The sequence below is a fragment of the Diadema antillarum genome, unplaced genomic scaffold (assembly GCF_040938485.1).
Source record: "Diadema antillarum isolate AM-2024a unplaced genomic scaffold, OU_Dant_1.0 scf00000104, whole genome shotgun sequence".
Classification (NCBI taxonomy): Eukaryota; Metazoa; Echinodermata; class Echinoidea; order Diadematoida; family Diadematidae; genus Diadema; species Diadema antillarum.
The window spans coordinates 1473478-1488562 of NW_027270993.1; the positions used below are offsets into that span (position 1 = coordinate 1473478).

Sequence of the window (15085 nt, forward strand, 5' to 3'; positions counted from 1 at the left end):
ACATATCCGTGGTGTATCATTCAGTCGCAACCCATTACTTATTAGTGGAGCCAAGCAAGTGATTGAGGCCGTAGCTTATTCGTCGCAAATCACTTTTATCAGTTTTCATAAGACAAAACTCGTCGATTTCACGGAAGACCTCTTTGCGCCGTTAAAAAACACTTCAGTGGCCAAATTGTACCTCACTGAGAACAATTTTACCACTCTCCCCGACAATGTTTTCAGACACTTGACACGTCTGGATCGATTATCGCTGGTGATTAACACAGTGGAAGAAGTTTCCTTCCTTGCCTTTAAGAACCTGACCGCAACCACCGTTTTATTTCTCTCCTCATGTGGTATCAGTAGATTGACAACGCCTCATGCACCTGGTGTACTGATGCCTGGATTGCTAGAACTTCGACTTGAAATTAACTTCCTGAACGAGATTCGTGCAAATGCGTTTATAGGCTTTCCTAAGCTTCAACATTTGTACCTTTCCTACAATAACATAAAAAGTATCAACATTCATGCTTTCTCCGGCTTGAAAAACTTGTTGAGCGTTCATCTCAATGAAAATAACTTGATAAACACTCTTTTTAAAGTAAATGTTTTCGAAAACTTACCGAGTCTGCGTGTTCTGGATATCAGTGAATCACGGATAACTAGCCTGGACCCACAGCAATCGCTTTTAGGACTGACGGTACTCGAAGAATTATTACTGCAGGGAAATAATTTGCACGTATCTGACCTGTGTAATGCTGAGGGAAATGTGTCTCTTTTTCAGGACATGCATAATCTACAGAACCTTGATCTCAGCAGGAACTTGTTCAGAGAGGGGTTTCCATCATCATGCTTCAAAGATCTCAGAAATATCCGCCGATTGTATTTGAGAAGCGTTTCACTAAGTGCACTTCAGCCAAATCTTTTCGATAATTTGACGAATCTTGAAACTTTAAGTCTGGATGACAACAAATTACAGGAAATGTCTTCCTCCATTTTCTCGAGCCAGTCCAAGCTTGCCTCTTTGTACATAAGCAGAAATCAGATATCATCTCTACCCACTCCGCATGTAAACAACTTGAAAAATATCTCTCACCTCTTTCTGGCACGAACAGATGTTTCAGTTCTTCCAGAGGATGAATTTTCATCACTCCTTGCCAATATCGATGTAATCGATTTGTCATATAATTCTCTATCTTGCAGCTGTACGAACGCGTGGTTTCGAAATTGGGTTCACGCAAACTACGACAAGGTTTTATTGACCAGTACGAAATGTTCCCGTGATTCGCCGCCGGAATTCTCTGGGGGAAGGTTCATCGACTTTGAACCCATCCTCCTCTGCGGGCCCAAGGTCCTCACGTACGTAGGAATCTCTGTAGCATTGGGCGTCACGATCTTTTGTGTAATTCTTATATACTACAACCGATGGTGGATCAACTATAAGTTATTTCTGCTTAAGCTCTGTGTCATTGGCTACACAGAAGTCATAGACGACGACGAATACAAATACGACATCAACATCATATTCCACGACAATGATGAAGAGTGGGTGGTGAACTATCTGGTTCCGCAGCTCCAGGACAGAGAGGCTGAGGTGGTGCTATGCGTTGGCGATGATGACCTTCCAGCCGGAATGTTGCGGCTCGACGCAGCAGCAGCTGCGATCGACAACAGCTACAAATCTGTGTTTATAATCACCAATGCCGCCATCAACAACGCATGGTACATGACGAAATTGCGATTGGCTCTTCAACACATTAATCGCTCTCAGCGTGACGCAATTCTGTTAATCTTCCTGGAAGATATAGAGGACGAGAAAACGCCGTACATCATTCGCCTTTTGATGAGCGTTAACCGGCCCTATTTGCGGTGGTCTGACGATCTCAGGAATCGCGACTTTTTCTGGAATGAGCTCATGAAAACCGTGAGGAAAACAGCTAAAATAGATGTCACATTACCGATCTAAGTTGCGTAAAAACCAATTAAGGACCATATTGATATAGTAATAGTATCTATTTATTTATTTTTATTTATTTATATATCTTATATATATTTTTATATCCATATATTATTCATATTATCTATGATGTATTAAGAGCACATCATGAAACCTCTTCAGCATTAGCACTACTTATCCAGACGGCCCATGACACCCATTTTTTATGTCACCCCATAGGCCTATTACCAGGTGGGCCTAGTGGCCTACTCATTTTCGCACGTCGGTAAGAGGGACATCGTGGGTGGAACATCCTTATAAAAAAAAAATATATATATATATATATATATATATATATATATATATATATTCATCATTAGTTTTGTTGTTGTTGATTTCGTGGGAATGGGAGTTAACTCTAATTCAACCTGGTTGCCAGCTCGGCAACCGAGGGCATCTTTTTTACCAGCATTATTAGCACAATTAGCATAATTTCATTATTCTTATATGTAAAGTATGGAATACACCGCGACATTTAGATGAAAACAAAAACCTGAGAACGTGGATTATACATATTTTGTCATCCACTAATTTCAATGAATAAATGAACAGGTCTACCATTCGAAAAATGATGCAGTATAAGGTATATCGCACCTCTGCTCTCGATTAAATCCTCCTGAAGTTCAACGCACTGATTGTATGGAATCTAACTATTGATTGACAAGGTTGTGTAAGAATATTAGAATTAAAAAAAAAAGATCACGTTCAAAACTTAAGTGTTTTGATGAGGAGGGTGAAAAGGATGAAGGTGGGATAGTCAAATATTCCCCATGTTCAATATTATAGGCTTACGGTGAAAAATCAGCATGTGAATACTAAAGCTGTTTTAATACACATACAGTTTGGTTTTTAGTAGACGGAGTGGGTGCACTTGCCTGCAATCAATGCAAACAATTGACCTTCTCGGTCGAGCTGTACCATGCATCGGTAGACATTACAGATACTAGAAAAATAAGAAACAGATGTTTAATGTTACATAGGAAATGGAAGGATTACTATGATACGTAACAGGTCTGATCGGAATGCAGATTGATACAAACAAGTTTGCTGATCTCGCTATGGAAATTTGGCTAAACTGGCTGAGGTGACTGCCCTCATTTTTTTTTTTTTTTTGGGGGGGGGGGGGGGGGGAGAAAGGAGGGTGAAGAAAGAAAAGAAATGGTTTGATACAACGTGCAGACGTTCAGCAACATTTTTGATACATTGTAACTGAGCTAATACATGATGTATCGAACTTGCAAGCTCTCCGTATAATGTGTAAATTTACAAAGGTTATTTATTTCATTAATTCAAGTTATTTCAAGTTCAAGTTCATTCACGTTATAACTATCACTGTTTCCTGTTATGTGACGGGTTGTTCAAAGTTAATCTATGGCGATAGAAAGTATAGTATAAAGAAATTGATAATCAATTCAGTAATTTATTGACTAGTATAATTAGTTTCCTATTTCAAAGACACTGTTATTTTTTGTTTTGTTAGGATGGGTTGAGTCGAAACAGGGAGAGAAGTAGGAAGACAACAATTAATACCCATCCTTTGTAGCTCGTGATCTATTTGTAGGATATCAAACTCTTGTCATCTGAGTCTTTTTAGAAGTATCTAAGAAAGTAAAAGAAAGGAATGTTTCTACTCACAATGTGCTTCTCCATTAACTTTGTCATCTGAATGCTGGAAGGATGGTTGTTTGTCGTGTGTGGCTGACAGTCGAGAGCTCAAGTCTGCAAAGAATTTTCCTCTACACCTTTGCGAAAGAACTCGGACAACGCTGTTCGTGCCTTGCTTCCGAATAATCCACGCATAAGCTTTAAGCTTATGTTGCAATTCCTTTGCGTGTTCGTTACCTTGAGTAATGTAGCTCTCTTAGTGGAGTTGTATACTATCCTGTAACTGCTTCTTATCAATGTATACTTATTGTATATATTCTGTCTTGGCTATATGAGATGTACTTGCATACATTATGCATTCCTATTTTGTGAACACGCATGAAATCTTGAATAAATAAAATAAAATAAGTAAATAACGAAACCCTGAATAATGAAAGGTGAGCTTCCTGCTATCAAGAGCTGATAATCAAGCAACCATCATGTTTTCTTCGCCATCGATAGAAGTCAGTGAACGTACACAGTGGCATAAAGGAGCGATATTGTTGGAGATCGGCATTATGTCTGCTAATTATTTTGTAAAAGTGATCAGTTCCTTTTTGTGTTAATGTTTCGCCGCGACAAAGGTACTATAAGTCAGGGACGCTACCTCACTTTATCTGTTACAAGCTATCGTTACTAAGTTAGAAGATGAACTTTATGAAAGGTTAAAGTGATCGCAAAGCAGTTCCCCTGGCTCCAAGCTTTTATATAACAGCTTACCGTGAAGCTTTTTACCAACTACTTAATCTGGTTAGAAAAGGCGAGAATACACCCTTATCAAAATTATCATTGTATAACAGAGTGTTAAACTGTAGACCCACTCCTTTTTCTTTCAATCTTGCCTTCGACCTTCAATCTAAAGACAAAAGATAGAATAGTTTATGGAAATCAAATAACAAGTAAATAAAGCAATCAATTGCACAACCGCATGACCGACAGTAGCCACTTATTTTGGATGTTTAACATTATAATCACCTGTATTTATTTATCTTTTATTTACTTCTTTTCTTTTTTGCCTCTCTCTTTTCCATCTTCACAGTTGCTCGAACATGTATTAAAGAAATCGTAAAGCAATCGTCTTTGGTGAAGTTTATAGTGTCAATGTTATAAAGTAGTGTCATAAATTTGTCACTTTAGAATCGGTCACGTAACGCTAGTGTTTGAAACTCGAGCGATAATACACAACATTTTGTTTTATGGTTTTCGTCTCGTCACTCCAAATTATTTGACCATGATTTCAGAGGTATCTACCTACATAATCTGGAAGTGATCATCAATTCAGTAAAGATTAAAGGGATAGTATAGCATTGGTGGAGATGAGAATTGGGCTTTTAACTTTTTGTGAGATACCAAGAAAACACTTATGAAATAGTATAGAGCATACCATTTTAAGAGGAATTCAAAGTTTATTTGATGAAATTCGGGTTTGGAATGACTGAAACATCCAAAAACAAGGTAACAAAGCGATCGTAAGTAATAAAATGTGGGTCCCACACTTTATTGAATCATTCTGTTTGGATATCTCAGCCATTTCAAAACCATTTTTCATCAAATAAACTTTGAATTCCTCATGGAATTACATGCTCTTTCTTATTTCATAAGACGTTTCTAATCATCTCACCAAAAAATGTTAGAAACCTGAAATTATGTCTCAAACAAAACTATACAAACCCTTTAAAGGTAAACGAAATTATGAATTCACTTGACTCATCACGGCTAATGGAACTACGACACTGTTGAGGTAACCACACTTTTTTATTTTTGTAGTTCAAACTATCTTAATATTTAAAAAGTACTTGTTAAAAAAAAAAACACACACACACATGGGCATGATAATCAAATGAGACATCAACGTTGTATGATTTTATTGAATACCAAATGTTACGAGAGCAGTACATTTTATGGCGATCACACATACAACTTGTTTTGGATTAATGTCAAAAACTTCAGATTAACATGTATTATGCGTAACAGGCTAAAGAGGCACCTGTACTGTCTTGAGTATCGTTTCAAAGATATTTTCCACTATAAATCAATCGAAATCGAATCATTTTTATATTGCAGTGCATCATAATCATACCCGATGGGCAAATTAATTGTCATTTTTTAAATGTCCTTATAGACCAAGGTGAAGTGGTTTTACTTGCATAGAAACATTCAGGTTTTAGTTGATTCCTGTGTATCACTTTGCTCAGCCTTTTCACAACAGTAACATTCGATGGCCCATACACTACAGTTACAGCATAGTCTGTACTAAAGAATCTCAGTAACAGTGTACGCACGTGTTACTTGCAAATGTTAACTATGACGTGAATCACGGCAATTCGTTCTTTTCTTTTTCAAAGTGATAAAGCAAATAAAGAATAATCGCATTTACAGCACTCTACCTGTAAATATGTTTTTCGAACACTCTTAGATCATAACTCTTTACCGTCACAAACACGTATCTTCACCTAAGTCAGCAGTCATCATTAAATTTCATTTATTTCAAATAAAGGTATAATAATTCACATTTATACTTAGTACATCAATTTACGCGTCACATGATATAAAAATGAAATGCATGTAAGAGAGTATCGCCTGACATAATTGTGCGTGTCAACCGATATAAAAGTGCTTAGTGTGTGCATGCTTGGGTAGGCTTGTGAATAACTATACAGACCCACAGTGCAGGGAACATAGTAAATAAGGAGGAGAAATGTTATTGCCTCAAAGCTCCAATAAAGAAATCATAACAAACTGAACAAGCAAATAATATAGTTCAAAAGATTCCCCTCGTATTCAAATTCCTTTTAAATACCAACAATGATTATGTATGTATATTGTTTGCAAGTGAGCATGAAAAAACAGAGTGGGTGGTTTCCAAGTTCGGTGGTAGTGCTGCTGTTGGTGTTTAGATATTTCCCAAGCAACTGCTTTATATCGAGCTCCAATATCGATGGTCAGATTAACGCAAGCGATATTTTTTTTTTTATTCATGTTCCACATTCCACATTTCATACCAGTTTCATATTCCATTTGATTTTGAAAATGAAATGTTTTTAACACAATGGTCGGTTTGAAACAAAATTGCACAAATGTATAAGTAGGTATATAATTGACGTGTGATATGAGGAACCCACTAAAGAGCAAAGCCTGTACGATGTGGGTTCCAAAAATATAATATAGGCTTTAGTACAGTATATCAATGTCAAAAATGACGTAAAATGCAAAAATACAAGATGTCGAGAATATTATAAAATTTACGGAATGTACAAATTATTGTATGACGTTCATGATTAAATTTATGGTATCAATGCTAAGAAAAGTAGCAAGTTGATCAAACAAATTAATGAAGTCATCCGAGCGAGACATCATTTGAGTATGCGGAAATATGCTTTGGTGTTGTTGTTGTCGTTGTTGATGCTGTTGCTGTTGTTGTTGTTGTTGTTGTTGTTACATAAAATTTGTATTTCTCGATTTAAAAAAAAAAGCAAAATACAATTTCATCGAGTACAAATTATTGACTATAACACGTCATTGTAGTGGAACAAACAAGTCGCACAGTTTTTCACAAGACTATTTGTAAAACAACGAACATCAAGAAGAGCAACTGCCATTTCATACAAGTTGAAAAAGTACGCTCAAACTATTGCAGGAATTGAGACTTATCTTCTTTTTTTTCTTCCCTCCCTTCCTTTCCCTCACTTTAGAATAATTTTCTTGCTAATGACATCCATTGCATCATCTATCTCAACACTTAAGTGTTATCGTCACACCATCGCGAAGTCGCGACTATATAGTCGGAAGGATTGCGCGGGAAATGCACGAGGAAAAAAACAACAACAACAAATGATGGCGCGTATTCGTTCATATCAGATATCTAAAAGAAGAAGAAGAAGAAGAAGAAGAAGAAGAAGATGCAGCCACGATTGCTACGTTTAATAACCGCCGCACACTATACGGCTCACCATTATACGACTGACAGACTTTGGATCCGAAATAAATTTCATTTCATTTTATTTCATTCTCCTTTTTCCAACAGAACACAACACAATATGAATTAGGTTATTATCACAATCGTATACACACAACTTCGAAATTATATCAAATGATACAATAATAAAGTTACATATAATGTATACGCAAAATAATACAGTAAAAAGTTTATGTTTCAGTTGGAAAAAAAGGAGAACTGAGAGGTCCACTAAAAAGCAAGCTTGTAGATTGTGAACCACTCAAGAAACTCTAACGAAATACTTATTTGTATATGCTTAACACAAGTATAATTTGAACAAGACGGGACAAAACAGGAGACACACAATAACATGACACGACTAGACAGAAAGGTGGAAAATGGAAGGAAGGAAAAAAGAAAGAGAATGCCTACACGCTGATCAAAGAAACGAAAGAGGGAATTGAAGAGGGAATTGAAGAGATGCTTTGAACAGCCGGTGGTTGCATACAGCCGTGTAAAGAATATGATGGCTATTTCATGAATTAATGAGTTCAGAGATTAATCGATTGATGGTTGGATGATGAACCCTGTGGTTGTTGGGACTTGGTTAATAATAACGAACATCAGAGAGGGTTTAACAGAAAGGATTTCAACTTACGCTTAGAGGAATACAAAAAAGGAGATTTTTCTATTTCACAACTTAATGAATTCCAGAATCTAGGGCCTGTGTATATAAATGTATTCTGAGCCAATAATGTTCTCAGAAGGGGTAGATGAAACTCAGTATAGATTGTCTGGTGGGATAATTATGGAAAAATTGGTTCCTTGTAAACATTGAATCGAATATACAGGGAAGTACATTTGTGTTGAAATTAAACATAAACTGTCCAAGTTGAAAAAAAAAATACAAATCTTTAATTTTTAAAATCTTATATTTAGTGAATAATGGATCTGTATATGGGAACGTGGCGGGACACCACAAATAACACGAAGTGCCCTTTTTTGTAATAACAGTAATCTATCTAATAAAGTTTGATGAGCGTTACCCCATGCTAAAAGACCGTAATTAAGATAAGGTAAAATTAAAGAGAAATATAACGTCAGCAAAGAAGACAATGGAATATGAAACTTAAGTCTATTAATGATACAAATATTACGTGATATTATTGTACTTATGTTAATAATGTGGCCTCCATGAAAATTTATCGTCTACTGTAATCCCAAGGAATTTTATATGAGATACGCGTTCTAATTGAGTGTCATCAAAAATAATCTCTTTGCGTAAAACTTCTATAGAATTACTAAGTAACATATACTAAATTTTCAAAAGATTAAGAGATGATTTGTTAGCTCTTATCCACTGGGTCACTTTTTTCATTCGGAATTAACAATGTGCACGAGTTCATCCGGATTTTGATGTGAAAAGAAAATATCTGAATCATTTGAAAAGAAAACATTGAATCACCATAGCCTCAGAATAAACATGGTTGTTTATTTCAGATACAAAGTTTGTCAGTCGTATCGACGTCAGTCGTATAGTGTGCGCCGGGCTTACGGGGATTGTATAGTTTTGGTTGAGACCTAAGTTCAGGTTTCTAACATTTTTTGGTGGGATAATGAGAAACCTCTCATGAAATGTGAAAGAGCATGTCATTTCATGAGGAATCCAACGTTTATTTGTTGAAAATTGGTTTTGAAATAGCTGAGATATCCAAAACAGAGCGATTCTAATAAGTGTGATGGGACCCACATTTTATTACGATCGCTTTGTTTTACTTTGTTTTTGGATGTTTCAGTCATTCCAAACCCGATTCTCATCAAACAAACTTTGAATTCTTGTTAAGATGGTATGCTCTGTACTATTTCAGAAGTGTTTTCTTGGCATCTTCCAAAAAGTTAAAAGCCCAATTCTCATCTCCACCAATACTGTACCATCCCTTTAAGACGCATGGTAAGTAAGACAGATTGGAATGCCACCAATTTCATACCTTCTCAAAAAAAAATACAAAAATAACAAATAAACAATAACTTTGCTCATGGAATAGGGCTTTACGTGGCTACCTCTATCATTGTTCGTGTTCACCATCCTCGAGCGACCATCACATTAGCAGAGACTGTAAACTTGATGTGACTTGGGACTGCTATGTACATCCATGGACGTGTATGTGGGTCTGGCACAGTATCAAATGCAAAGGTTGGAGTGGACTCCCATTATAACGAAGTACTGGACCGGTAGTTTTCTTTCTTAATAACCGAACAAATAAGCAATAGGAATAGAGCAGATAATGTTGCAGGCTGAATTTTTACTTTATTGTAACCGAAAATCCGTTATAACCGTGTCCGTTACAACGGGAGTGCACTGTACAACCACCGAACTTGAAATTATAAATTCTACGGCATCTCTATAAGAGGCTGGTGTTGGCTAATGGGAAAAAAGCACGCAAATCGTCAAAAGGAACAGCGGAGTTCGGTTCACTGCAGACAACATTCTACATCATGCCCAGATCTACCAACTACCTTAACTACGTTATATTTTGAAGTCAAATTGCTAATGATATCAATGACTGATGTCAAGTTATGGATTATCACCGGTGCTAGCGTTGAGATAGCACTAACACCTGCACTTGCACCGACGAACTCGAAATCACCCAGTGAGCACTCACGTCATGTCCTATTACACACCAAGAGAAACACCGATAACATGGATAGGAAGCGTTTATCAAGCAAAATTACAAAAGAAAAGGTATGGATTTTCTTAACACAATAGTCCTAAGGATTCCGATAGAAGTTATGATCAATTAACATGGTTTTTTTTTCATGATTTCGATTGCGATGAGAAACGCTTAGTCTACGATGAAGAGCTGCTTACTAGTTGGACATCATTGATGTGCAATACAATTTCGTTTCTCATTTCCAACTAAGCACATGAATTCAGAACATGATCCCAAGAGTGGCACCGATGATGAAAGTGGCTAGTCCCACAGAGAGCGATGTCGAATGGTTGCATTTGTCACCCATGCAGCAGCTATAGCGGTGCTGGACGTAGTTGCGCAGCTCTCTAATTACCTCTTTGTCGTCTTCGTAGTCGCACTCGTTGCCGAGGTACGAACATCCGCGAAATATCTCCTCCACTCCCGGAATAAGCGACTTGGAGCTCTGTATGGATAAGAATGGGGGCAGTACCACTGATTAAGATGCTTCTAGACGAGTCGCATGTTATCATAATATTTCATGCTCAGGCTGCAGGTCAATAGATGGCGCGAATCCAGTGATCTACTGGTTGGCGTGGTGCTTGCTAAAAAAAAAATACTCCACAGTTAAGCATGTAACCCTGCGTTAAGTATCTTTTTAAAGGATTCTCCCCTTGATAGAGGAATATATAAATATATAGATTGTAATGGCGGGAGGCGAGTGAGCTATTAAAATATGATAAAGTTTGTAAGTGCCAAATACAATCAGTACGTATACACGTATGACACGTATGACCATTGTCGTCAGTTTATATGTTTCCCAAGTTGGGCGGAAAAAAGAAACACATCATAAATGCCTGACTTCGGGCGTAGGTTACCATGTGACTCATCCCAACGTCACCCTTGTATGATATACATGTCCGATTTTGAACATTTTTTATGACGTCATGCGCGGACCAAAATTGGTTGGGGGCGCTTTGGCAAAGTTTGCTGGGGCGCTGTAGTATAGCGACACCTAATTTTCTCTGGGAATGTGTTTTCTAAGTGAACTTTTTAAAGCTTCTTTAGAATCAGACAAAAAGAAAATAGAAAGTTCGATGCCCTAAATTCCCTATGTTTTAAAGACTCAAGACTCAGATGTTCTGGCTCATTTTGCTCACGGTTGTAGCAGCTTTTTCCAGCTCCTGAAGGTCGTCAACAACATTTGAAGAGTCACTCTAAAGTTATTTGACCCGTAAAAAGAGGTTCGTCTATTAATCTGCTTTAATAGTTTTGGTTCCCAAACCGCAGCTGCGGGTTTTATCATCATTGATATTACTATTTTTATTTTCATTGTTGTCATTATTATTATCATCATTGTATTATTATTATTATTATTATTATTATTATTATTATTATTATCATTATTATCATTATTATTATTATTGTTATTATTATTATTATCATCATCATCATTATTATTATTATTATCACTAACATCATCATCATGACCGTTATTATTCACAGTAGGACTGGTGAGTCATCAGCTCGAAAACGCAAGGACACTACCTTGAACAGGCTCCGGTAGTTGCATTTGTACCAATAACGTATAGATCTTATGGTTAGAGCAAGGAGATATACAGGGCAACTCTTTGGATAGTACTCACGTAGCACATCCCGGGACACTCCACGGAGTAGACGGCAGGGGACGTTGCGTCAAATTTCAGTCCGCACCCAGCGTCCGATTGCACTCCAGGAATCTCGCTGAAGCTGCACTTGTAGCAGGTCTGGGTGAGAGCCTTCGCGGACAGGATGCTTTCCAGAGATTCCGCGTTGCAGTTGTTGCTGGTGTCGCAACACATCTTGCAGTCTTCTGGGTCCGTGCAATCGTTGCAGTCCGTGGGTGTGTTGTCGCAGCCGCGTTGGATCCGGATCCCGCTAGTGTACAGGCTTATTTCTGTCTGTGATTACCATAACATAGAGAGGAAATACGATGCATGAAAAAGTGTGGATGTATACCTCGACAAAATCGTTCTCTAGTTTTCTTTGACTTACGTAACATGAGCCGGAACAAGATGTGGTACTTGTCGAGGAGGCCAAGACCGTACTGCAGTTTGTCAAATCCTCACTTCTGCTGTCCACATACATGAAAGAACAGTCGTAACAGTCCATCTGCGCAGATGCCACGGACACTAGGGCTATAGGAGGGCATAAAACGCACAAAGCAGATGTTAGATATTTGAGTGGGTTTTTATTTTATTTTCAACTATTTGCCTCGCTCTTTTTACTCTCTTTCTGGTTTCCAGTAGCACTGCAATACTGAAGTAGGATTTTGACTATTTAAGAGATCGCACTTCCTTTCAATACACTTATTCATGTCGGGTTTTTTTCTTCACCTAGCATATCGCCCATAAATTCACCATTTTTTCCTTGCGCATGGATTAAGTGTGTGTGTGTGTGTGTGTGTGTTTTATTGTACGCTGTAGGTCAGTGCCACGTACAGTGGAAGAATAGGAAGACGAAATTATCTCTTGTTAATAACTAAAGAAAAAAACAAATTTTTTACCAGGGCATCGCCACTAGAGCCCTAAGTAAATTGACTAAACTATATATTTCTTTTGCCTCTACAAAACAAGTAGGATATGCACTCGTCATTCCAAAGATTCACTTTTCCAAAGAATCGTACTTTCTTCAGAAGATTCGATATTATAGGGTTATATATATATATATATATATATATATATAAATATATATAGAAACGTCAGTATGAAGCGCCATATAAATGCAATTATTATTATTATTTAATATATATATATATATATTATATACGTGTATATACTTTTCTTTTCTTTTCAGTCTGGATAAGATGATGTCTTCAAGATATTGCATACGATTACAATTTTTGTTATGAAATTATACTGTAGAAAATGCAGTCGTGTGATATTTCGGATTGTTTTTTTTTTTTTTTTTTTGATCGATTAACTTTTGTTCAGTTCAATATTCAATTCAGATACACTTATTTCAGTCAGATCGCAAATACAGGCATATGCTGCATTTACAGTGCACATGACAGCTATGGAGGACATAATCGCGAGAAATTATACAATCAAGTTATTTGTGTTGGGATGCCGTGATATAACAGTCAAATCAAAATTGATACAAAAAATTGCACACACACACACACACACACACACAAACACACACATAATTATACACAACAGAGGTATTGAAAAAGAAAGAGAAAACAGTATATTAAGCAAAATAGGCCTTACATGCTCGCAGGCTTCCCTAAAATAGATAAATCAATTAATCAAAAAATAGTTTACATGTATGTTGTTCATTCACGCCTGATCAATGATTCTGAGAAGTCTTACGTTTTTACAGTGTATTGATAACAGTTATTCCTTCAATCTGTTTTTCAATACATTCATAGATGACAGACTTGTATCATGCAGGGGTATAGTAAGTTCCACAAGTTTTGGTCCAGCAAAACGAATATCATACTGGATTGAAATTGTTATTAACTTATATGAAGTAAATGGAGTGGAGATTTTTATTTCAAAAAAACAACACCACAAATACCATTGCCAAAACATATTTGCTTACAGTATGAAAATACTGTTAACTGAAATAAAATAAAATGTTTTCACTTCAATGGCAAAATATCTTGCCTTGTATATCAGGGCTTGTAGTTTGTAGGTTCGAACCTTGTTGCCTGTCAGTATACATACAGTCAGTGTAAAACAAATTTAGCGTCAAATTGAGCCTTCAGTGATCGAATGTAAAGAAAATACTTTACCAAAATAAATACCCAAAAATGAGCATTATTCATCATTCACTTACCGAGAATAGCAAAACCACAAAGACCGACTTGATTCGCCATGTTTGACTTTCACACTCAATAGTTTGGCAGAGAGACAGACTTGTAAATTAAGGTGTGTTCTTGAGAGCACAAGAACTCGAGCTGTTAACGTCACGACTAGATGAGATTAAAGTCGCGTATAACGTTATCGCGGACGGGCTTAACCGTCTGCCGTATTGTTACCAATTAGGTGGTCACGTGGCGGCCCAGGGGTGTCACGGTGACGAAAGTGATTGCACATCATACCAATGATGCTTAAGGTGAATGATGCGCCAATTCTCATTTCATTCTATCCTCATTCCCATTTTATTCAATTTTCTAATCATGTGAAAGGTGTGTTTGTTTCCATCACCATGGCAGCACATATCGCATCTCTTTTATCGGATGCAGTGAAGCACTACATGCTATCCGTTTGTTAGAGTTTGTTGTGTTTGCTCTTTCATAACATTGCAAATGGTATCATCTAACTGCCAATAATTGAGTGACTTTTCTCTATAGGGAAAGCTAATGGCAAGGTCACGTCTCCTCCAAATGCTTTGTCAATGTCAACCTTTGTTAACCAATTTCATTTATCTTTGTCAGCTCATACTGCACAATATGAGTATACCCGTAAAATGTATCTCCAGCAGTGTGTTATGTGTATGCCCCATCTGCATGAAATTATGTTCACTGAATGCATATTGAATATTTGCAGACATTACTCAAGGATGGCGCACGTCACTAAAATGATAAAATGCCGTCTTAATTTGCACAACCCGCCGAATGATACGTTTGTAAGCTGTCAATAGCGGCACATTATCTAACACTAACTTATTCAGACCGTCTATACCAAGTGTCGGTATACAAAGTGTCTCTTCTGTTACATTCAAATCTGCAATTCTTTTACAGGCAGTTCATACAATTCCACACAACTTTTACCACTACTTTAAAAGTTTTCTTTTTTTTCATATTATGTTTTACGTTTATATCATGTCTGACCCTACAACCCCGAACCA

At 36.9% G+C, this 15085-nt stretch overlaps 2 protein-coding genes across 2 annotated transcripts; one reads left to right on the plus strand and one right to left on the minus strand.

Moving 5' to 3' along the window:
- Nucleotides 1–379: 379 nt before the first annotated feature.
- LOC139719136 (toll-like receptor 8) lies at nucleotides 380–1948 on the plus strand. The gene has a single exon (XM_071630567.1). It carries the CDS (start codon nucleotides 380–382, stop codon nucleotides 1946–1948), a length of 1569 nt encoding a protein of 522 aa, XP_071486668.1.
- Nucleotides 1949–10490: 8542 nt separating this feature from the next.
- Nucleotides 10491–14111, minus strand: LOC139719137 (uncharacterized). Its single transcript, XM_071630568.1, has 3 exons — nucleotides 14100–14111; nucleotides 11896–12189; nucleotides 10491–10715 (listed from the first exon to the last, which is right to left on the minus strand). The coding sequence occupies exons 1-3, from the start codon at nucleotides 14109–14111 to the stop codon at nucleotides 10491–10493; spliced, it is 531 nt and encodes a 176-aa protein (XP_071486669.1).
- Nucleotides 14112–15085: the final 974 nt, after the last annotated feature.